Genomic DNA, 25,814 nt, shown 5'->3' on the forward strand with positions numbered 1-25,814 from the left:
TAATGTAGGAGATCTTATTAGGTGATACGCTATCAGCGTATCACCTATTGTGATTGTCAAAATCTCTCTTTATTTCTTTTTATTCTTCTTTCTTTCTGGACAATTTTGTGTCATCAATATCTCAAGAATGACATTACGAAATAACATGACATTTTCAGGGAACATGTCTCATGACAAAATCTAGCCACAATAAGGTTTTCATGACAGTAACATATCTATGACGTCATCTAGGCGCCATTTTGTGATTTTCGGACCATGTTACATGATCGATCATAACTTCATAACTAAAGGTCATTTCTGTATCATTTTCGGTGGACATTAAGTTCAGGTCACGCTCTATCTTACATTTTAATGCTAATTACCTAGGACATTATTACGCGCGCGTACGCGCGCGTCAAACTTTTAAAAGGCTCAAAACAACTTACCAATGGGAAATCTCGAAGTTTCAGACAATTTTAAGCGTTTCGCGCGTTCGCGTCCGTCCGCACATTTTCGCGCGTAGTGCGCGTAAGCAAAATCAAAATGCACATTTTTTGACAGATTTGGATTCCTGATACATTAAGCAACAATATCCCTTGATTTCCGATCAATTTTGACCTATAACAAAGGAATGCGTTGGCGTCAAAGTTGAAATTTCGTGTGCGCGTCTATGTGCAAATATAGCGAAAAACATGTCTTTGTTTATTTCGCCATAGCTCTTTAAAACGTCTGGTTACCCTATGTTTTTATTGCATATTACAAAAACATATGAATTGGAAATAACGTTTCAAGTATCAATATCTCCATGAATACATTATGACGTCATCATATCATTATCTGAAATCAAAAAAGTGGAATTAATTTTTTTAAGGTACTGTTTCTGACATTCATTTGCTCGTATCTCTTTTGTTTAAGCTCAATATTATCCCAAATTCAGATATGTTGTACTTTGAACATTTGCCTTTCATGTCCATGTCATAGTTTTGAAATTTGATGACGTCATCATGCTTTAAATTGTGTTTAAAGGTAAAGACGCAAAATCGGACAAGTTTACGTGTTATGTCTATGGGAGGTGATTTTTTTAGAAACCATGCATTGACTTGACAACGTTTAAGCACCTTTATCTCAGCTGATTTTGCTTCATTTCCTCTGAAACTTTAGTATGTTGTAGCTGTGACAATAAGCTGCAGTAATCATGCATTTTATTCTTTGAAATCTCCTCATGAGGTTGACAATTTTGCAATTTAAAACTGAAAATGAGAATGGAATGCAGACCAAACGATTCCTGATTCATCTTTAACGTACATAAGTTTACGTTCCTCTAATTTTCTCGTCGAGACGTATGGCCGAGTGGGTAGAGGCGTCGTCTTAGAAACGTGAGGTTGCACACGTACGGGTTCGATCCTCACAAGAGCACGAAAGAAAATAATATTTTTTTTTTTACTTTTTTTTTTCTTCAATGGAGTACTACACCTTCGTCCATGTAGAAATCACGTTTCCTTGTAAACACACCTGTACGCACACACTCACACAGTATACCTTTGTTTTGCGTTGGAGACTGCATTACTTCGATTGCTGCAAAATCATAGTTTTGGAGGCTGGGCTTTTCAAACTGATATAGTATATTGTAACAAAATGAAATTTGTTCATATCAATTTAGTAACACAATGTAGTCGTGGTTACTTTGTGCTCATTTATACATGTAACAAGCTATACATTGTAAAAAAGGTATTCAGTCTTCTGTATTGATGATTATTTGTCAATTAGTGGTTTTTGTGGAGTTTCAGATAGTGATAAAAAGTATGGATGATAAGTGCAGTGATAATTCCTACAGTTAGTTCAAAGTTGTGTTACAGATGTTTGATACATACATTTAACATTGTGTGTGTGTATATACGTGTGTATACAGGTTGGCCATATGACACATTCTAGACAATTAATCTTAATTGATTAGCAAACGTAATCAGCTATGGAACTGAATATGGTACTAATGTATGATGTTAATGATTCTAATTAAACTGTGACGAGTTTAAAGGGATAGAATAACTGTGTGTAAAAATAAGGCAATTATAAGGAAATTTTAAGGCAATTTGATAACCATGCCTATAATAATTTCATACAGGTACTAGTGCCTGCCTCATATTCATGTGATAGATCGTCATGTCAATAGCAAACTGACAACGTACGATGAATGTGTTATACATTGAACAAATGTCTTTCAAGTCCATAACGTTCCCCATATTTTCCCGTCGAGACGACCGTGTGGCCGAGTGGTTAAAGGCGACGTCTCAGAGACGTGAGGTTGCGGGTTCAAATCCCACAAGATCACGAAACAAAATACTTAGCTACTTTACTGTTTTTTTTTCTTCAGTTTTGTATTACATATTCGTTCATGTAGAAATCACGTTCGTATATAAACGCACCTATACACACACAGAGACACACACACACGCCATATACCTCTTTTTTGTGTGTTGGAGACCACATTGCTTCGACTGCAGCAAATTTTGCAGGTTGACTTTGTCAAACCGATCATAGTATGTAATGACGACGACTGAGGTGTTGTACTTTGAACAATTGTCTTTCAAGACCATGTCATTGTTTTGTAATTTGATGACGTCATTACACTGAAAATTGTGATTAAAGGCAAGGTATCAAAACCAGCCGATTATAGGTTTTATGTCTGCGGGACGTATTTTTCCCAAGTTGCCAGAAATGGCATAGCGACCTCAGTCGTTACAAGGCCGCTTTTCCGTCTAGCAATGCAATAGATGTTCACACGGCCACGTTAGTTGAGTGGGCATTGACTTTCCCCCTGTTATATCTATACATTGTTGTTGTTTTTTTTTGTCTTACCATTTCCGTGGATGACCCGTGGCCTAGTGGTTACGAAACGGTTTCGCATGCACGCTCAATATAACTTCAAGGTGCCTATATCACATTCTTTTCTTTGTCGATCACAGATGACTGTCATCTGATGACCACAAGCGTATCACCTAACTCGTCCTCAATGTGACGAGTTTTCATGTCTCGTTAGACCTTAGATTGAGAGTTTTTAGTGTTTGAAATCCCCCCAAGGCACCATGTGGGACACTTTGTATCATGTTATCTTGCAAATTAAGATGTCCAATGATTGGGTACGGCATTGAGAAATTAAAAGATTTTTCTGGAGGATGGAGCTCACGCACAAGAGAACCAATCACTTGCAGATAGTTGACCGAAACCATACCAAGGAAAGGGCGAATGTCAAAACTGGACAGGGCATTTCCGGTGAGACTGAGTTCACTGACCGTCTTCAAGTGCAAAAATGCTTGGTAAGGCAAATCTTGAATCTTGTTGCTGGTCAAGTCGAGCAGATGGACCGTTGTGTTTTGCAGTGGGAGAAAGTCATTTTGGCATACAATACTAATGTTGTTTGACATCAGATTAATTTTTTTAATGTACTGCCATCGTTCAAATCCACTTAGATTTAGGGAGCTTATGAAATTGTTGTCTAAATCAGCTACTGGTAGTGATGAAAGGCCCGACAGTGCTTTATTAAGAATTGCCTCAAATCTGTTATGAGACAAAAGTGCATGTACAAGAAGGTGGTTGTTCCTAAACAATCCAGGATGAAGTGACTTTAAGGCATTCCTAGTCAGAAAAAGCATCTGAAGACTCACAAGAGGCCAAAAAGTTCTTCTTTGAATGATGGATATAAGATTCGCATTCAAATTTAGAACACCCAGTTTTGCTAAACCCACAAACGAGTCATTTTTTAGCAGTGTGAGACGGTTGACGGATAAGTCAAGAGAGATGGTGTTGGTTGGCAAGCTTGAGGGAACCGATGTGAGATTAAGGTGTGAGCAGGATACCTTCACACCGATGCTGGTGTTCGTGAATTGACAGTGGCGACGAGATGCATAGGAGTTGTTGCCAGTTGTGGGTGGTGCCAGAAAACACAGCAGCAGGTACAAGATTGCAGAGTACACAATTTTCAACTTGGTTGCCATGACGACTAAAGCTAAGCAGTGCTGACGGAAGTTTCTTGCCCACTGTTTGGCTTCCTTTCAAACACTGGTGGAGAGTCTCCTCATTAGCCTATACGGTATTAATCTTTACTCTGGATTCTCAGCAAATTACACCAAGTGCTCTCTAAAGGGTCAATGTCAAATGGTGATCCCTTATGGGCCATTCTCAGATTAAGCGTTCAATTCCATGTGAGTAAAACCGAAAAATCAACCACAAATTAATACATTCAAAGATGTGTTTTCGGAAACTTCAAAACCGGTCAAATACGAAACAAAAAGTGGAACATTCTAAATGATGGCCATTCATTGAGTAAAAATGAATTGAAATAGAGCATCATATATGATTTTTGATCACCAATCAGATACGTTACCGCAAATTTACATGTTGTAATGGACTCCTAACTCTGAATTAAATTTATTGTTTTGATCCAATTTCTGTTCAGGGAAAGACATCTGTCCCCCTAAAGATATTGGGGTTTTTCAAGAGGTAAAGATGTTGTCATCCCTTGCTAATTGGTAGAAATTATTTCTGTGTGGTAGGTTGAAATATGCTTTTTGCTGAAATGAAATATAACCTTAAGATTCACTTTGTATTTTTAGCAAATTTCGCTTACAAATAAAGTTTCGAATCCCACAAATCATGCAAAGGGTACGATCCGATCTGGAATTTCCACAGGAAACAAATATGAATTGCTTTTCTGGGGAAATAACTATTGAAAAACATCGAATCACCTTTGGTAACGTATCTGGTAAAATATAAGTAATAATTTTAGTTGTGTATGAATTAATAAATATCACCTGTTTAATTATTTACCTCATGAATTGATGTAAAAATGAATGATGTAAGCCCAAATTAACCATTTTAAACATTGTACGTAATATTTAAACTATGAAATGTAGTGGAAAAGAGCCCTAAATGTGAAAGCTGAGTTCTTCATTCACAGAATATTCTCATCTTACGTCTGAATGTATTTATCCATCTGACTGTAAATATTCATTTAGTTTTGATGGATAATGCAAACAAGGTTTGAAAAATATATTTTTGCAGGCACTTAGAAGGAAGTAGGTACAGTTTCTATGAACTCGATATGCTAAACAGTTGTTTGACCTATGGTAACGTATTTGGCTTATCCCTTTTAATGAAAATGAATAAATAATTGTTCAACTTATCAATGAATCTTGAGTAGTTCTTCATATGTTGAATAACACTAGAATAAATATGCAACAGAACACTGAAACTTTTCTCGGAAGCGTTTCATAAAATACTTTTTACTCTTTCAAAGTTTGGTAACGTATCTGGCGTACCGTAAATGAATATGTCGGTGAAGTTACAGAGCGATTTCTACTGAATATTCTTCATTTGAACATAACTTTAATTTTTTATGGAAGCGTCATTCTATGCAGAATTGTTTTATGAACACTTTGTTTTACATAACATTATTTGTCACTGTGGGTGCCCTGAATTATACGTAACGTATCTGCTAAATCTGAAAAGCAAAAAACTGATATGCTGAATCTTAGCTTCGTCTTGTAAAATAAACGTTCAAAGTTGTTGCATAGAATATGAAAGTGGCTGGGTTTTATAGAATAGAACTTTGGAGTTTATGAGCACACAACGATTTGTTTGTAAAAACATTTACAATTTCTTTTCAGCATTTTGATTATGTGGTAACGTATCTGTCGGAAAACTTGGCATTAAGTTGTGAGACACTGACGCACAAAGAAAAATCATGTGGAAGTGTTGCTCTTTTTCACCTCTCTGTCTTTTGGTGTAAGAATATAATCCTGAGGTCCGACAAAACGAATCATGTAATGTGTAGGGATGAATTTTGACCAGATTTGATCCCCAGAAAGCACAAGACCAATGAGTAAAATGCGGTCACGTATCTGGGGTAACGTATCTGTGGTAACGTATATGGTCGATCATATTATTATGAGAGCGATATCTACCAAATATTTCTCACTTGTACTAAACTTTAATGTTGAATCGATGCGTCATTCCGAGGAGTAATGTAAAATATACAATTTGTCTGACATTGCAATATCTGTCGCAGTGGGTGGCGTGAAAAGTATGTAACGTATCTGTCCAAATAAAAGTGTAGAAAACCGATATTTCAAACATCATACCGTATTCTCAATAAAGAGCTGTTGCACAAAAAAAATCTATGTACTTGCAGTGTATGAAGTATATCCTCAGGGTTTCATATACACAGGGTCATTGCATAGTCTTGTTATTTTCCCAATGCTGTAACACTAAAGAAACTGGTAACGTATCTGGCGATGAATTTGGCGACAGGTTTCAAAAGGCTATACAAAAAGAAGTCAATAAAAATTTTGGAACTTTTTGAGTATTGTGATTAGCACATATGGTATGCTCATCGTCCATGAAAATGATATTTGGAAAGTGTGTTTGTGGACGGAGAGGAGCAATAAAACATAATTCTGAAATAGCCGGCGACACTGCGTTTTGGGGGTCTTAACGAAGTTTAACAGCAAAATTTTATACAAAAAGGCAGACAACCGCATTTGATCGTGTTTATTTTTAACAAATAAAGTCCTCGTGATATATTATAAACATTTAAATAGTATCTAATAGGTTTCAGGGAACCGCAAACTGTCATGGAATGTCGGCGACACCAAAATTCCGTATTTGAACGCTTTTACTGAGAATGGGCCTTATATCACCTTACAACCACTGTCTTTGTTGGCCTTGTCTTCAGTAGAAGAATCATTCCCTGCATCAAAAGCAGTAATGAATGCATTCATACAATCAGGGTCCAAACCAGAGCAATTGATCTGACGTCTGCTGTTTGTGTGAAGCTGTGGGCAGATGTGTGTTTGTGTATGTACCTGTGTGTCTTTCCAGTTCATACAAAGAGTGTACTTTTTTTCTCTGTCTCTCTTCCACTTTCTGTTACTATTCTTTTTGAAAATGTGCTAAATAGAAAACCACAATGCTTCTCTTTCACAAGAGAACCAGAAGTGGATAGTAATATCATCTTAACCATAAACAGCATTGTCATGATCTGGTGATTTTGTTTTTTGTTTGTTTGTTTGCGGGATGTATTGCACTTTCGAAGCTTAACATTAGCAGAATGGAAGAATGATTCCTTTGATCTTGTGTAGTTGTAGGCTATCACTAGACTTTGATGCATGTCCAAATGTGCATACTCTTGACTTCATTATGTGCTACTTTTCTGAATTTACTAACATTTTCGATTGCTTGGCAGATTAGAGGACACTCAGGGTTTAGCATCATAAATGAAAACAAAGTGTTAGCTAGGAGCTGTGCTAAAAATATTGCTCTTCTATCAGTTCATGTCATTTGTCACTTGTTTAAATACATGAATGTTCAGTCATGAAAGCCTAAGTACCAGTGGTTCACTATTTCATGATCAATTTTCTTTCAGTAACTGACTAGCACTATATCATATTGCAAATTGGGACCTGCATGACAAGTTTGCAAGCATTTGAAATTTGTGATCATGAACCACTTTGACCGAATTAGAAAGAAGTATACTTATATTCATTCACTTACTGTAAAAGTGGATATATTTTAGCAGAAGTAATTTTTCACGCTCAGCCGGGTAGACAAATTTCACATTTTTTAATTGCACAGAATAATGACATTGATTAGTGGTACATATAGGAAGAAAAAATATTTGCATGCTATCATTTTTGCACTAGTTTCTTGTGCAAAATGCATGAAAACTTCCACACTATCAAAATTTCCACTTTTACAGTATTTCCTCTTCAAGGCACAATAAAAACATTTATAAATTTTTAATACATAACATCTTAAATGGTGGGATCATAAAAGGCACACAAGAGACTTGATTGAAATGATACCATACAGTCACTGTTATCAATCTTTTAATAGAATAGCTTGGGTTTTTCACTGTCGAGGCTATACTCATGCAAGTAGTACACGTGATGATACAGGAGCCAATATTTTTAGCAAGTTATTGATTTTGCAAAGATTGGTTGACCAGGAAAATTTGTGAAAATGAAAACACCACAATATATACTGCATCTGCAGTAATTGACTAACTCATTAATGTTGATTATTGATGTTTATTTTGTTGATGTTAATGTTATAGATTTGTAGTTGACAGAGGTGGAAGTTATAAAGCAAACCTATAGCTTTGATTATTCTATGTTTTGATCTAGAATGTGCATTATCTAATAACAGTTATGCACAATCAGATTTAATCATGTTATTATTTACATTACTATGACTACAACAATTCAAGAGATTATGTAAGGCATGTGGATTCTCTTTATGAAATTTGATACTTGAATGTATATAAGTTTTGCTATGTTTATGACATCAAAATTCTTATTCAACGAGAAAACATAAAGGGAGCATCTCTGAATTACCCAGGCTCAAACAGGAATGGTATTATTCAGAACCCTGTTGGTTCTCATGCTTTTTTCAAAAGTAGCCCAGAACAGTTTCTGTCCATCTTCATCATCCGTCCACAAGATGTAAGGCCTGTTCCTGCTCAGAAAGAGCCTCACAAGGTATGGCAGGTTGTCGGCTGCAATGTCCTCCACAAATATGAGGATGACTTTGTCCAGTCTGGTCTCGTTTAAGTGCTCCAGAGCAATGCGGATCTTCGTCATGAACCAGGCATCTCCCACGGACTGATTGCTCACCAGCAGGACCGTCTTGAAGCTCCTCTCAATGGCATCATGAATGGCATCTATGTAATACATGCGTGCATTGAGGTCGTCATCCCCATAGAGCACGTGCTGAAGGTGGGGCAATCTCTCCTCAAGGGCAGGCCTTATGGTGTTAAGTACCAACTCTTCCTCAGAGTCGTGGAACATGAGGTTAAGCTGATAGTCATGGTCATCCTCAGCGAGGTCCTCCTCCACCTCCTTGTAGCCAAAGAAGGCTAGTTTCAGCAGGAAGAATTTGTAGTTCAGCCACCAGCGATTGATGTATGCCAGGACACCGAGAAGTATGGCTGCTACTCCTGCCATGATCAGTCCACTGACCAGACCAATGTCCACTCCACAGTAGTCACTGGGTTGAAAGGAGAGAATAGGTTTGTTGGTGAGCCCCGGTAGTGATGCGCTGGAGCAGAGAGTCTGATTGGGGTGCTTGACTTTGATGTCTGTGTTGTGGAGCCAATTCCTAAACCACTTCAGCTCACATGTGCAGGAGAAGGGGTTCCTTGAGATGTCAAGGGTCAGTGAAGGATTCATTGGAAAGGAGGTGCCAGGATGGATTGTGCCAATGGAATTTTCTGACAGAATAAGCTGATCCAGGTTTTGTGTTGTAGCAAAGGTTGTTGGTGCAAGTTTACTGATGATGTTGTTTTCAATCAAGAGTACTCTTAGATTTCCAAGTCCCTGAAAGACCTCACCATCAAGGGCTAATACTTTGTTGTTATTCATGTATAAAAATGCTAGGGATCTTAGGTCCTTGAACGTACCAGACTGAAGAACAGAAATGCGAGAGTCACTCAGGTCCAGGAAGTAAAGTTTTGAGAGGTTTGAAAAAACAAGAGCATCCATGCCAAACAGGTAGTTTCCTTTCAGACGAAGCGTTTGGAGAGAGACAAGATTTGCAAAAAGTGATATGTTTTGACTTCTGTCAAACAAGTCATGACCCCTGAGCTGGGCCTGTTCCATGCGGAGCTCCAGGAGATTGGTGTTGTTTGAGAATTGACGAATTGATTGCCATGAGATGAATGTGTTTGACATGTCCAGGAACTGCAATTTGGGTAGGAGTTTAAGAAACCCATTGAGAACTATGTGTTTTTCGTTACGTATATCAAGATGAAGTAGATTTGAAAGTGCTGCAAATGAATATACACTTAAATAGTTTATTTTGTTAAAGGATATGTTCAGTGCTTGCAGGTTTGAGAGGCCATTGAACCTATCCTTTTTTGAACTGTCCAGGAGGTTATTTGCTATATCGAGGGTGTGGAGTGTCGTAGTGGTCCAAGCTGCTCTGCTGAGGTCTGTAACCAAGTTGTGTGACAGGCTTATTATCTGTATTGATAGCATTCCATGGAAGGAATCAGGTGAGAGAACCTGTAAGAGGTTCCCAGAAATATTGAGTCTCTCTAAATTGGCCAGGCAAGAAAATGCCCCCTGTGGTATGAAGGACAACTGGTTCCTGGAAATGTCAAGGTCTGTTAGGGATATCAAGCAACAGAATGAGTCATTTCTTATGGAGGAAATCCTATTACTCCATAAATTGAGAGTCTTCGTTGTCTGGAATCCCCACAAGGCACCATTTGGGACACTTTGTATCATGTTCTCTTGCAAATCAAGATGTTCAATGATTGGGTATGGTATTGAGATATTGGAGGATGTATCTGATGGAAAGAGATTTTGCACATGAGAACCATACACTTGCAGGTAGTTGACTGACACCATACCAAGGAAAGGCCGAATGTCGAAAGTGGAGATGGCATTTCCACTGAGAATGAGGTCATTGACCGTCTCCAAGTGTAGAAATGCTTGGTCAGGCAAGTCTTGAATCTTGTTGTTGGCCAAGTCAAGCAGACGGACCGTTGTGTTTTGCAGTGGGAGAAAGTCGTTTTGACGTACAATGCCTATGTTGTTCAACATCAAATCAATTCTTTTTATGTCCTGCCAACGTTCAAATCCACTGAAATTGAGGGAGCTTATGTAATTGATGACTAAATCAACTACTGGTAGTGATGAAAGAGCTGACAATGCTTCATGGGGTATTGCCTCAAATCTGTTTGTAGACAAATGTAAGTTCTCAAGAAGGGGGTTGTTCGCAAACAACTGAGGGTATAGTGATGTTAAGGCGTTGGTAGTCAGAATAAGTGTCCGTAGATGCACAAGAGGCCAAAAAGTTTCTCTTTGAATGACTGCTATATGATTCTCAGCCAAATTTAGAACATCCAGTTTTGCTAAACCCACAAATGAGTCATTTTTTAACATTGTGAGATTATTGACGGATAAGTCAAGAGAGATGGTGTTGGTTGGCAAGCTTGAAGGAACCGACGTGAGATTAAGGTGTGAGCAGGATACCTTCACACCCATGCTGGTGTTCGTGAATTGACAGTGGCTACTAGATGCATTGGAGTTGTTGCCAGTTGTGGGTGGTGCCAGAAAACACAGCAGCAGGTACAAGATTGCAGAGTACACAATTTTCAATTTGGTTGCCATGGCGACTAAAGCTAAGTGGTGCTGACAGAAATCTGGTGCCTGTCCTTTGGACACCTTGGAAACGCTGGTTGGGAGTCTCCTCATTAGCCTGTGTGGTATACTCCGTATTCTGAAGTCTCTGCAAAAATACACCAAGTGCTTTATAAAAGTTTGCCGTCAAATAATGATCTCACAAGTTGTCACCTGATTATCCACTTTCTCGAGTTGGCAATATGTTGGTTTGTAGAATGGGCTGCCACCTTAAGAACAGCACTGAATGCATGCAGGATCCAAACCAGAGGAACCAAACTGAAGTCTGCTGTTTGTGTGATGCTGTGGGCAGATGTACATGTATGTATGTGTGTGTGTTTGTATGTGTGTCTTTCTAGTTTAAACAAAAAAACAAAACAAAAACAAAACAAAAAACACAGGAACCTATCACTTCTGTATTCCATTTATTGCGGAAATTTCTTTTCTTTTTTTGTTTAGTTTTTTTTTTTGTGTGTGCAGGATGCTGTCTGCCTCTTTACCTCTCAATCTCTCTCTCCCTTTGTGTATCACGCTGTCTCTGTCTTATGTTTTCTCTTTCTCTTTCTCTTTCATTTTATTCTCATCAAAAATGTGATGAATAGTAACAGTTAGTAGAAAACCACAATCCTTTTTTATGCAAGAGAAGAAGTGATTAGTACTATCATCTGCACCACAACTGCAGTTGTCATGCTCTGGTGATATTTCTATTTCTATCATTTTTTTTTTTTTTTTTTAATTCCCTGCCGGATGTATAGCTCACTGTTGAATGTCAGCGGAGCAGAAGATTGATTCCTTTGATCTTGGAATCTGGTTGTGGGTTAGATACTAGATTTTTTTTTTACCTTGGAAAATTGAAAGCCTGTAGAGTCAGTTAGTTTTCTTTATCCAAAGAGCCATCACAGAACACTTAATCATTCTTTACATCATACCTCATTTCTAGAATCCTCTCATCTGATTGGTTAAAAGGGGAGTCATGAAAATAACTGTGCCCTATTTTTGAGTTACTGTGACCGGGACCCGGGCACAGTTAGTAAATAGGTTTGGAGACAGTCGCGACCCCATACACATAGATCGCTCATATGTACGCACCAATGATACGACCGCCGCGCATTCAATCAGCGTGCTGTAAAAGAGACTAGCGGACTGGTTTGGAGACAATCGCATTCCGTAGCACACGTAACGTACAATTGCAGTGTCAACAACAACAATCACAACCTTAACCACTACTGCAACAACAACAACAGCAATGGAAAAATGGTGAAAATTGCTGAGCGAATGTTCCAGCAGTTAATCCTTTCTGTGCCAGAAACTCAGGACAGTGTGCACAAAGCTATGGGTTTTTTTCTGTGCCAGTTGGTACTCACAGCACACAAAGGATTAAAGGCAAAATTTACCACTTGCAGATGAAACAAAAAACCCCAGCATTAGCGTTTTAAAATAGTTCTGGAATGTGAGTTAGAGATCGAAACAACCACTGTAAAAAAAAACTGAATCCATATAATTGAAGTTAAGTATTGTTGAATACACAAAATGTGAACAATAGTTATAATAGGAATGTTTCCAGATTAAATCATCTACTGTTACAGTTTATTGAGAAAAATACTGATATCATCTTATATTCTAGGCTTTATTGCGAATATTTTATATGGTAGGATGTTTTGTGATACAACAGACCTACACATATGCATCAAACGTGATATCTTGAACACTTTTTAAATCACTGCTCCCAACGGTAGACTGGACCTTTAAGAGTTGTTTCCTCATTTGTCTCCCTGTACAGTACGATGAGGTGGCAGACAAGGATGACCTGATGGGAGTTGAAGACACAGCCAAGAGGGATATCCTTTTCCTACTTCCTTTGTTTGCGTGACCCTTGACCTTGATACTGGCCCAGACCTTCGTCTGCTCGGCTCCGTTTCCTGTTTTGTCCACCTTCTGTCGACTCATCCATCATTGTGGTCATTGGGCTAAAGCAGTCTTCTTGAAGAAAAACAATTACAACCCAATGAGCAAGTCAATTCTTAAATTGAAAATGAAAGATGAAATTAAAGCTACAGATCAGTCAAAACTGAGCAAAATTCTGTTGTGAGTGATAAGAAAGTTGTCACATGTTGGCATATCATCACATACTCGAGGAAGACACCTTATTTAGGTCATGTGACTATGATGTCATAGCTGCTGGTAAAGAACTTCCCACTTGTTTTGCATGAAAAATATTCACTTCTTTAACCCTTCCCCCCTCCCATCCCCCCCCCCAAAAAAAAAAAACAAAAAAAAAAAACGGGGAAATGGTTCGCTCTGTTCAAGATACATCAGTACTACCACACTTTCTCTGATCAATAAATATGAAAGATACTCCTCAATGCAAATTTGGGAAAGGTGATATATTTTTGTAAACTTGAATACAGTACAAATTTGTGGTCACATAACCAAGAGGTCTTTTTATGCTGTCATAGAATTTTACATTTGATGACATGTCAACATTGAAACTATGAGGTCTTTTGTATTTGTTCTATCAAAATGCAACTTTACTTTGATTTAACTTCATTTTTTTTATTATTCATGTAAAGCTGCTTTTTGAATGGAATTATCCATTAACTTTGGGCAACTTAAAACAAATGTTGTCTCATTTTATGCCAGTGCACTATGACTTCCTTAATGATGGTTCATTGTTTCACAGCATCTCATTGTAATCAGTACCAATTACCAGAATATGTTTTCTTTAATTTTGGTGTTCCCGTAGTATCAAGTCTCAGAAGCCATGTATATGTGGCTTGATGCAGTTTCTACTGCCATATTTTTTCTCTCTATTTTTTTTTTCTTTCACTAGTCATTGGTGTTCCATCATTTGAAGAAAAATGTTCTTTCACTTCAGCACTTTTTGTTTATATTTTTGAAAGCCTCTAAAAGGACGAGCTCACCTTAATAAATGTGTGGATTGGGTGAATGGAGCACTATTGGTAGATCACATCAGCGAAAGTTTGAAGAAAATCAGACAATCCACTCAAAAGTTATGCATTTGCGAAGTTTCAATGCTGCTATTGCTGGATGAGAAGACTGTACTGCAGTCTGTGATGTCACATGCACAGCGTAGAATGATATTTATTTATTTTTTAAGATATTCTAAACATACAATGTATGACATCACAAACTGTATGTAGCCTTCTCATCTACCAAATCCAGCAATGAAACTTCTAAAATTCATAATTTTTAAATGGATTGTTTGATTTTCCTCAAACTTTCACTGATGTGTTCTAATTATGCTGCATTTACTAAAGCCACACATAATGGTTATGGTGAACTTGTCCTTGAATGGCTTAATTTCATTACAGTATAATTTCATTATGTTGTACGATCTTCTGTTAAGAATTAGATTGTGTTACTTTCTTATTATCTGTTTTTTTCTTTTGATTATATCATATTGTTATGCGCAGTTGAGTAAATATGCTTCATAGAAACTGTGCAATATGAATTCACAATTATTAATCATTATCATTAATTCATAATTGATTCTTGAATCAGCAACACATTTATGAAGATGAAGGTTTTTGTAAATTTTTTGGGGGGGTGAATTTCTTGTTGATTTGTGCAGATTTAGTGAATCTAACCAGCTCCGTCCAATATTTCTCCAATATGCAGTGATATTTAGAATGGCCAATAAAATGACAAGATGAGAATACCTTCAGCAAAATTCCCCCAGAACTTGATGGCTTAATTCTTCCTCTCACGTATACTGTGAAATTTTAAACAGTGGCGGCGCTGTTTAATTTCCATAACAGTGTGTTGACAATGCTGTTCTAGTGCGCAGTGCAAACTCTATTTGATCGTACAGGAAATACATGGAGCACTCTCTCTGTATCCAAACTACCACAGTTTTGTAGATTTTTTCAGCAATTATGTTAGGAAAAGAAATATCAAGTTATATGCTATGAAAATGTGTATATTCTATTGTGAATTAACAATGTTGTGGTCATGATACATGTAAGAAGGGAAAAATTAGCTGCGATTACTGCATATATATTGTACGCTCTGCCTGTGCCTACTGCTTAATTTGTACAACCCCACTTGACCTTTCAGTATCGCATTGTGCGTGGGTACGTGAGTTCACCTCATTCATTTGCACATAGCGTGTGGCCAGCATATGGACCCAACTACTAGCAACGATATGTTTACATTTATATGTGATGGGGGAATTGGCCCTTGCAGTTGAGGAGTGTGACTGTATGTTTCTCATTTTTATGCCTCCGCCACGAAGTGGTGCCAGAGGCATTATGTTTTCGGGTTGTCCGTCTGTCCGTCCGTCCATAATCAATTTTTGTGGACAGCATAACTAAAAAACGGTTTGAGGTATCCTAATGAAACTTGGCATGTGTATGTATGAGTGGGCAAAGTTGTGCCTATCAACTTTTGGGTGCACATGCTCAAGGTCAAAGGTCAAAAGGTCAAGGTAAAAAATGTTGAAAAATCTCACTATTTCCCCCATATTTATGCAATGCCTAAAGGTATTTTCTTGAAACTTAGTGTATACATGAACTACCAAGTGAAGATTTACCAGAGAGAGTTTTGGATCATGAGGTCAAAGGTCAAAGGTCAAGTGAAAATGTTAAATTTCACTTTTTTATCCACATCTCACAAATATTTCAAGGTATCTTCATGGAACTTAGTACATATGCATTTACTAACTGGCAGTGATCGTCTAGAAAATGCATGCATTATGGCAGAGGCATACCAGTTGCCATAGCGACATTTCTAGTTAAAGTATTCAATTATTGTACATAGGGGTCTTTGCAGGAATATATGTTTATCACAGCGTGAAGTGTGGTTTCCTGCCAATTCAGATGAATCCCACGCGTTTGATGCAAGACAGCGGAATGCGAGACTCTGATAGGTATGGCGTGTGTTTTATTTCATTAGTTGGATGCTTTGCTGTAATAATTTTATATTCCTGGAGGCGAGTTAGTCTCTCTTGATTTCCTTGACCCAATAAGCCCGTGAACGACTCTTCTCCTCCAAGCCGTCCCTCAAGAACCGCTCCACTGTCTTCACCATCGGTAACCGTGGCAACATCTTGACCTCGGGGCTAGAGGCCCCGATCATCCTCCCCCATGCCGCCCAGAAGGATGACACAAAGGTGAGGGCTTGTCCTGAGTGCTGGACTTACCCAACAGAGTGTCCATTTTCATATGTAAATCAGTAGTTGCAATTAGATTTATGGAATTCAGGAGGAAATGTATATTGATGTTGCTATTACTGATATCATTCACGCAGGTGCTTGCATTCGCATGTTGTGTTTCTGCTTTAAGGCCGAGCCTGTTTTGTTTTGTTGTAAGTTGTTGTTGTTTCAGTTTATTGTGGGCTGGGGGGATGGGGGGGGGGTGGGACTTGCACTGGGAACTGTTATGTAGACAGCAGGAACAGATTTTTGGAGTTATTAACATCATGCCAATTGAGTTCACTTTTATGTCATGCTTCTATATGATTGTTCTTCCAGTTTGACATTGTGTGTATGCTCAGTTATGTATTTATAATGTGCTTTTCGTGTTCTTGACATTTAAGCACCGTCATTTACATATAATTTAGAAATCCGACAATGAATTTCCTGTAATTTCTTTTTATTGGACGATAAAAATTGAATTGAATTGAATTGAATTGAATTGAATTGAATTGAATTGAATTGAATTGAATTAGAATTGAATTCAAATTTTTATGGAATATAATGAATGGTGCAGGGTGATCCAGAACTTAATATTTTTAGTTGTAGACACTCTCTACTGCCATGCTGTCTAATATCACTATTCCGCAAAGACATGTGAAAGCTGTGAAAGGGAAAACATTTTCTTGTCTCATATCAGATTTTTTTAAAAATGAAACTTTGACCATTCTGTTCCTCTGGTTTTCTTCTACATGATATTGAGCCTAGTGTTTAATTCACCTTTAACGTCCCTTTATCTTTCTCTCTGTGATCAATCCATTCCAGCATACTTTTGAGAGTCTGTTTCGGAGCCAGCACTACGCTCTGCTCGACAATTGCTGCCGCGAGTACCTCTTCATCTGCGACTTCTTCATGGTTAGCGGGAGCAGTGCCCAGGACCTCTTTACCGCCATCATGGGCAAGACACTGTCCATGTTTCTGGTATACATTTTTCCCTCACATTGCCCTCTACTGGCCGTTTTTGCATATTCTTTTTTGCTCATTGTTGATTGGTTGCCTGGCTTCGATTGTATTTTATCATATCATATAATTCTGTTATTAAATTATGTAGACTTGCTGACTCTTTCTTTTTAATAGAAATTTTCTTCTTTTTTTCATCACATACAGAAACTTTATTCGACCTTCAGAAGTATCTTTAAAGATTAACAAAATGAAGTATTTATAATTTCTTAGGAGAGCCTATTCAAGAAGCAAAATTTTTGCATGCCCTATAGGCCTGTCCATCACAAAGTTCAAACATTTTGCTCAAATCGTGGAACTCTGAGCAAACAAGTCTACAAGGATTAAAGATAAGTTGCATTGAGATTCAATATTCTTCAGACAGAAACAGTGCTGATTTACACTCTTCACTAGTCCTCTTTATTGTCTTTAATATCATTTTTATTATCTCTGTTAGTACCTGTCATGTTGGTTTGTGATTAGGGTAATTATTGCTTGTCAGTCTCAAAATACGAGCGTAATTACATTGTACATGTAGGTCGACAAAGGAATCAGAGTTTAGAGGCAGGTTCTCCAAATGCTTGCAACTTGGTTGTGTCAGTTGTGCCAAATTGTCACATCGGTTCCAAGTTTTGATTAAAGTGTGTACAGCTAGAATACCCAAAAAGCAGCCATAATTCACCTGTGATAGCCTCTGATGTACAAATTTCGATAAATGAGATCATATTTCTATAACAAATTTGCACTTGTGTTATGCACATTAAAGTTGTGCTCCGTAAGCGCCACTACTGTTATGTGCGCATTCTAGCTATAAGCGTACGTTTTTATGAATAATATTGAGATTCCATGTTGATAGGTTAGCGTGATATGGATCGAAATATATGCACGCATTGCATATAACAATCATTCAAGACGTATTTGGAAAAAATACTGATAGCGTGATCGTTGATAGAAAAAATTGGGTGATTGACTGGTGTATTTCAAGTTGTTTTTGTTTTTGTACATTGTATATTCTTTAAAATTTACATTTAGTCCCACAAAGATAAAAATTGGAATGACAAAAAAGCATTATTATCTTGCAGAGGGCATGTCTCAAGTATATTCTACAAATAAAGCAATCATAATACTCAGGATGTTGGTGCAATTAAACATTTGTGATAAGCAGAAGATTTCAGTCCAGCGTATGCTAGCAGCTGAGGAATGCCTGCAGCCTCTATGTTCGTCCTTAGCCTTCCTTCTCTTCTCAGCAAAGCTAGCAAGTTCCTGTTTTTCAGTTGAGGTATATAATTCTCAGAAGTTAAAAGTTGCATATCCTGGTGAAATCAGTTTTTTTTGTGTGTTTTTTTTCTCTCTCTGAATGTGATGTCCCTGATATGAGGAAACAGAAAGCATGGATGTAGTTTTATCTTTCATATTTTTTTTCTCTCTCTTCCTGTTTGTCTTTTTCTTTTTTGTATGTCTGTCTGTCTGTAGAAACACATGGATACGTACACCAATGAGTGCTATGACTCCATCGCCGTCTTCTTGTGTATCCACATCATACAGCGCTATAGGGTTCTCATGCACAAACGATCCGTACCAGCGCTGGACAAGTAAGCTCATGATTTGGTTTATGTAAAGCTCACTGTTTGACCATGTTTCCGTCGTGAAAAATCTGAGTTGAGTAGTCTTACATGCTACAAGATTCTCTCTGATATTATGCAAGAATTAAAGGGGATTCCATCCTGATATCATGTTGCTTTGTATGAAAACAGAAAAATCAGAGAAGTGGATCAGTGAAAATTTTAGGAAAAATATCAGACACACAAAAAGTTATAAACTGATGAAATATAGAGAGTAAGACAAATTGGCAACTCCGTGTGATGTGGATGTTGAGTAGCTCTCCATTCTGTTTGTACACAAAGTTTCACTAATTTTTTTTTTCATATGTTTTGGCACAGACAGAACTTATTCGCTGAGGAGCATATGCAAAAAAAAAAAGAAAAAAAAAGAAGAAAACCCTGTATAACTCTTATTTTATGCTAAGAACAGATTTGGGACTTTATGTGTATAAACAGAATGGAGAGCTGCTCAACGTCTACGTCACATAAAGTTGTCAATTTGTCATGCTCTCTAAACTTTAAAAGTGCATACCTTTTATCGTGTGTGTTTGTGTGTCTGTCTTTATTCCCCAAAGTTTCATTGATCTAATTTTCTGATTTTTCTGTTTTCACACAAAGCAACACAATATCAAGATGAAATTCCTCTTTAAACTATGAAAAATTTTGAGTTGAAGGTCAATGCTAAACACTTCAAAGAATTGAAAGTATGTGAGTGACCGGATTTACAATGCTCAAAAGTTTTCATCTCAGATGTGTGGAAATCTTCATGCATTTTGCACGGCCTGAAACTAGAGCAAAAATAAAAATGCATTCAATATATTTGCTTGTAATGTGTTATTATATTTTATCTCTTTGATTCTGCAGAATTGAAAACAGGCAAAATTTGTTTTAGCCAACTGAGTGCAAAATATTACTCACTCAAAAATTTCATTTCCAGTTTTATAGTATACAGTAGTTTTAGAATAGACCTGTTACTATATGACTTGTTAGCATGGTATTTCTTCAAAGATCTCTTGCTAGTACCATCGTAATCAGCAAAAGTTTGTGTGCTGGAATGTACCCTGTAGTGCTTTTTTAAAATAATTAATTTCATATCTTTGAACATCATAATGCAGCTCAGTCAGCAGTGTTCAGCAAGTTCTGAAATCGAGTCACCACATTTTCAAACTGTGCCTTTTAGATGCTTGGCTTAGTCCCATATTCATAGAAAGCATGTAATTGGCAACAGCTCCTATACTTAGCCTCACCCTGTTATGGATATTCTAACTTCCTCACAAGATTATCTTTGTACTCGGTATTGTCACTTGATGAGAGTGTTCAAAATTTGAAAATCGACTTGATTTTGCTGGTGAGGGCTTGAATGGTATTCCCTGGCTTTTGTTCTAATCTCTCTGATTGTCAGCAACAAGGAACCTCTCAGTAACCTGACTTTCGGCATGTAGGTGTCAATGTTTGAAACTGTTAAGACTATAAATGATTGTTGGAACACATTTACATGAGAAGTCATCATTCCAATCTTCTTTTTCCTCCTCCTCCCCTTCTCTCTCCTCCTCCTCCCCCTCCTCCCCTTCTTCCTCCTCTTACACTTCTTCTCCTCCTCCTCCCCTCCCCTTCCCTCCTCCTCTTCTTCCTCCTCCTCCTCCTCTTCCTTCCCCCTCCAGGTACTGGGAGACATTACTTGAGATGCTGTGGCCCAGGTTCAAGATCATCCTGGAGCTCAACATCCAGAGCATCCACGAGACCGATCCCCAGAAGCTAGGCTCCATCGATGTTAGGCCCCACTACGTAAGGCCCCTCCCCCACCGTCTTTTCACTTTCAGTTCAGTTCATTAAGTTAACCATTCAATTAAAAAAAAATAACTGATACAAAATGTATATGATATCAACAAAGCAGAAGCATTTCAAGTACTGTATATGCCATATATTTAGCGAGTCTAATTTTTCACGAATTAGAACTTCCTGATGATTCTGCAAATGGTTAGATTTGCAATCATGGATAAAATCTTCATAAATAAACTCATTAAACAAGTTGCATTGTATAATGGGGGTTACATTGCTACTTTTCTGAAGCATATGAGCCTCCTATGTCACCATCCTTGTGTGCAGTACTGAACGGAGAAATCTATACTTGCATGTCACATTCATATCGTGATCAAAGTCAATATTTTTGTGTGTCTTTAAATTCACAAATAGCACCTAACTCGCGAAATTCACAAAAAAGCAAACCTCACAAAATTGGCGTGTACAGTAATATAAGAAATACAGCGTGAATAAGTACAGTTTGACAAAGAGCTAAGAACAGAGTTATCAAGTAATGTTGTTAAAGGGAAGGTAAACCCAAAGAGCAATGTGGATTGAGTGAAAGCAACATTAGTAGAACACATCAGTGAAAGTTTGAGAAAAATCGGACAATCGATGCAAAAGTTATGAATTTTTAAAGTTTTGGTGTTGGAACCGCTGGGTGAGGAGACTACTAGAGGATATGACGTATGAGTGGACAACAATACAAAGAAAATATAAAGGATATTCAGCAAAAATTCACTTTTCTAGAATTATGAAAGAGCAGTGGACCAACCGCTTTCAGAAAGCAGGGGGAATAATTGCTACCCTTAACATATGTCAATATCAAGCTGATGGAATTTGTAATTTTCATGAAAAATGGATTTTTGTAGTATTTTCTTTATATTTTCTTGATATTGTAGTCCACTCATACGTCATAACCTCTAGTAGTCTCCTCATCCAGCGGTTCCAACACCAAAACTTTAAAAATTCATAACTTTTGCATCGATTGTCCGATTTTCTTCAAACTTTCACTGATGTGTTCTACTAATGTTGCTGCTTTCACTCAATCCACATTGTTCTTGGGGTTTATCTTCCCTTTAAAGGGAAGACAAGTTAGCCCTATCTAGGACTAACCCCTGAGAGAAAAAGGGAAACAGAATGTCCACAATATACAGTGATACATCATAGAGATGTAGGAAAAATAACTGGCACATATCAATGCATGCACATGTTCACAAATGCAAACAAACACAAGGTCATTGCACACAAACAAACACAGCCACAAACAGTACACAAGCACATGCACAAACAAGAACACATACACAAGCACAAACACCAACACAAACACTGGACATGACACATACTTCCATAGTCATCTTATCAAGCGAGACTCTCTCTTACCTTTCCCTTTGAGAAGATATCACTTATAATGTTATTTTGGGGGAACTTTCTTCTTTAAAACTGTCAAATGAGACAAAACAAATATTTTAACAAAATTATATTACCAAGTGATCATTTACTAAATTGTAAATTTTTCCTGTACAGTGATAGATTAAAATATCATAGGCAGAACTGTTGAACCCTATCAATAGATGTTATTTCCGCTCAACAAATTATGACATCATGCTAACATAACTGATGAGTGAGCAAGGTAGCAAAATATGCGACATTCATATTATTTTTAATGCTAGCATGTAACAAAAATTGTGAACTATTCATACAAAATACAACACAGTAAGCAAAATAATTAGACTTGGTTTCAATCTACTTTAGTGTCTCATTTGAGTGGTGATGTTTTCATGTCATAAGTGATACTTTGTGTCATGTTGACATAGATGTATATCTGTATTTTTTTCTATGCATGTTTGATATGTTAATATTTTCTCATTCTGTCACCATTATTGCATGTAGATTACCCGTCGTTACGCAGAGTACTCTGGCGCCCTCGTGAACCTGAACGAGACGTTTCCAGACGAGAAGGTGAACCGGCTCCTGCTGCGGCTCCAGGCGGAGGTGGAAAACTTCATCCTGAGGATGGCGGCCGAGTTCCCTTCTCGCAAGGAGCAGCTCATCTTCCTCATCAACAACTACGACATGATGCTCAACGTCATCACGGTGAGTCTTCCTCTCCCTGCTCGTGGTTTCTGATCGATCGGTCTTTTTCTCTTGCTCAGTGAAGACTGCATCTTCCAGCCGGGTCCTGGCAGCAGGAGTGAGGTTTCGGAGGGCAGGTCAACCTGCTCGCCAGGCAATGGACGGTGCAGTGTTCTATGAGGTGGTCGGCCGCCTGTACCTCACCACAGTTGCATCTGTCGGCGTCTGAGAGATTCCACAGGTGCCAGCAGGCGCGAATGTGCCCCCCATTGCAGAGGTGGCTCAGACGGCACCATTCCTTGCGAGAAAGGTGGCACCCAGGGGGTGGGATCTTATGAATAGTGCAGTGATCTATGTGGTGGTTGCTGTCTACACCTCACCACAGTCACATCTGTCTGTGTCTGAGAGATTCTACAGGTACCAGCATCCTCAAAAGTGCCCCTACTCCCACCCACATGCGGAGTTGGTTCAGGCGGCACTATTCTTTGCGAGGAAGGTCACAGCTGGGGGAGGGGATGGGGGGATGGAATGTTTGTTTTTGGCAGCATATTGGCGAGTCTGCCTGCAGGCTGTTGTTTCTTCCACTTGGTTTCAGAGCCAGGCCTTTGTGCAGAGATTCCCAGGGCTTGGGCAGACACAATGAAGGGTTTCCTGCCCTGAACGTGCTGCCTAGGGAGGGTGACATGGACCTTGGTGTGGAGGGGAGGGTACTCCTCCATGGCAGCTGTAAGAACTGCTTGTCTTGTGGCAGTGTTTCTTCTGAGTTGGTGGGGTGGGATGCCTGCTAGCACAGGGAGGTGGTAAGTAGGAGTAGGTTTCAGGCAGCCTGCAAGAGTGTGTAGAGGAGACGTTAGATGGGTGTCTATACTCTTTGTATGGTAGCTGTGAGTGTGGGGGATTCTTTGGATGAAGAGGTCAGCTGAAATCATCATTAGCATCATTAATGTTAAATCAGACATTTTAGATTTCACATGCTCTGAAATTATTTGATAGTGTTATAGTAATTGAATACTCTTGATTCTTGTTCCATTGGCTTCCTTTTCTTTCTGCCACAACTTTGGATATGTAAGGTAGCTGACGTATTTTCGTGTCTCATTGTATGATGTTTTGCCTGAGAGAAACTATTTGCATTAAAAGTTAATTCTTTTTCTGATTTGGTCCCATTTACTCTCAGGAGTGCACCTCGGAAGATTCCCGTGAGGCAGACAGCTTCCGGCAGCTCCTGGAGGCACGGACTGGGGAGTTCATCGAGGAGGTGCTGGCCCCTCACTTTGGGGGCATGATGTCCTTTGTGAAGGATGCTGAAAACCGCATTGAGCGGGGCCAGGCCGACCTGCTCAAGAACCAAGAACGTAAGGAGTAGAAGTCTATTAACTCGTTGAAGACTAGTCCCAAGTATACTCCAGTGGGTGTCTATGGGAAATGCATATCATAGCAAAATTAACTTGTCCTCAACAGGTTAAAGGGTCAAAAAAAATTTTGGTCAAATTCCCATTTTTTACCTTGAGTGATGTGCTTGTCCTATCCTGTCCTGTGATTTTGTTACTTGTAAACTTTTTAATCTGCTTGTCAGTTTAGGCTGCTGTTACAATTTGGTCAAATTTGAATTCCTGTACTCCCTTTGAAGTATACTGTAATTATATATGATTATTTATATTCAAATGTGTCTATTGATTTATTGATTTATTTAGTTTCTAGATTTATTTATTTTTCTATCTATCTATCTATCTATTTATTTATTTATTTATTTATTTATTTATCTATCTATCTATCTATCTATCTGTCTATTCACTCTTATTTATCTCTATTTTTTTTCTTTTTTCCACTTCCTTATACACACCTACATATTTACATCTACAATCATACATTCAACTCTATATGGTCAAAGCATGTTCTCCATTCCAAACCAATAGATTTAGCACATTCCAGTTTCATATTTATGTAAACAGTATACTTTTGGTGTTAACCTATTGCCGTAAAAGTGGATTGTTTGTGTGAGTATAACTTTTGCGCTTGGCCGTGTATAATGAATTTTACTTGTTTTTAGTACTGTGTAGTCAAAACATTTGATTAGATAGTCTTACATAGCACAAGCAGAAATATATGTGTGCTTTAATTCTCGTGATAATTTCTGGGCATGTGAAAGTTTCCACACCTCAAAAATGTCCTACTTTTACAATGGATCAATTTTACATCTAAATTTCTCCCCCCTTTCACTGGTGCCAGGTCATGTGGAGCAGCTGGTTCGTGGGTTCTCGTCGGGCTGGAAGCAAGCCATTGAGCTCATCAACCAGGAGATCATGAGGTCCTTCACCAACTTCAAGAACGGCACCAGCATTCTGCAGGTGAGAGTGATGGCCGAGGGTGCTTTTTACCACCTGCCACTCAAAGAACATGTGCATTGTTTGTTGCAGTTGTTGTTGTTGTTGCCTTTTTGGTGTCCTTACTGTTGGTGTCGGTGTACATGTAGGTAGTGGATGTTGATGTTGATGGTTGCTTTTTGTTTTGGTTGGTATTGATAAGTGCTTGTTGGTGTTGATGATGGTTGCTTTTTGATGGTGGTGATGGTGGGTGCTTGTTGGTATTGTAGATGTTGTTTACTTTTTGTTGATGGTATTGATGGGTGTTTGTTGGAGTTGTTGCTGGTTGCTTTTTGTTGTTGGTGTTGAGGGTTGTTTGTGTTGTTGATGGTTGCTTTTTGTTGTTGGCATTGATAGATACTTTTTTGTGTTGTTGATGGTTGCGGCTTGTTGGTGGTAGTAGTGTTTTTGGTTGATGGTGATGATTTCTTTTTTGTTGGTTGTTTATGACAGTAATGATAGCTATTGTTTGTGGGTGATGAAGTTGACATTGTTGATGGTTGTGCCACAATGACTGCTGCAGCTGCTTCACTTCATGGCTCAAATACAAGACATTCTATCCTTTCATTTAGTCTATTGCACCTGGTTGGCCACAAAGTGAGGCATGTGGGATATCTTATCTGATGCTTTCAGATGTAGAACAATTCCAGAATACAGATTTTTGTTT

At 38.2% G+C, this 25,814-nt stretch overlaps 2 protein-coding genes across 2 annotated transcripts in view; one reads left to right on the forward strand and one right to left on the reverse strand.

Moving 5' to 3' along the window:
* The window catches only part of LOC140241047 (vacuolar protein sorting-associated protein 52 homolog), a 49,655-nt gene that overhangs the window by 22,215 nt on the left and 1,626 nt on the right, over positions 1 to 25,814 (forward strand). Inside the window, exons 9-16 of the mRNA XM_072320815.1 lie at positions 12,940 to 12,997; positions 16,157 to 16,290; positions 17,137 to 17,292; positions 18,784 to 18,902; positions 20,573 to 20,696; positions 22,605 to 22,808; positions 23,962 to 24,139; positions 25,014 to 25,132. Of these exons, the coding sequence (XP_072176916.1) occupies positions 12,940 to 12,997; positions 16,157 to 16,290; positions 17,137 to 17,292; positions 18,784 to 18,902; positions 20,573 to 20,696; positions 22,605 to 22,808; positions 23,962 to 24,139; positions 25,014 to 25,132 (1,092 nt within the window). The remainder of the gene's footprint in view (positions 1 to 12,939; positions 12,998 to 16,156; positions 16,291 to 17,136; positions 17,293 to 18,783; positions 18,903 to 20,572; positions 20,697 to 22,604; positions 22,809 to 23,961; positions 24,140 to 25,013; positions 25,133 to 25,814) is intronic.
* Positions 8,376 to 11,150, reverse strand: LOC140241073 (uncharacterized). The gene is made up of 2 exons (XM_072320840.1): positions 11,013 to 11,150; positions 8,376 to 10,763 (listed from the first exon to the last, which is right to left on the reverse strand). Exons 1-2 carry the CDS (start codon positions 11,148 to 11,150, stop codon positions 8,376 to 8,378), a joined length of 2,526 nt encoding a protein of 841 aa, XP_072176941.1.

The sequence above is a fragment of the Diadema setosum genome, chromosome 17 (genome assembly GCF_964275005.1).
Source record: "Diadema setosum chromosome 17, eeDiaSeto1, whole genome shotgun sequence".
Lineage (NCBI taxonomy): Eukaryota > Metazoa > Echinodermata > Echinoidea > Diadematoida > Diadematidae > Diadema > Diadema setosum.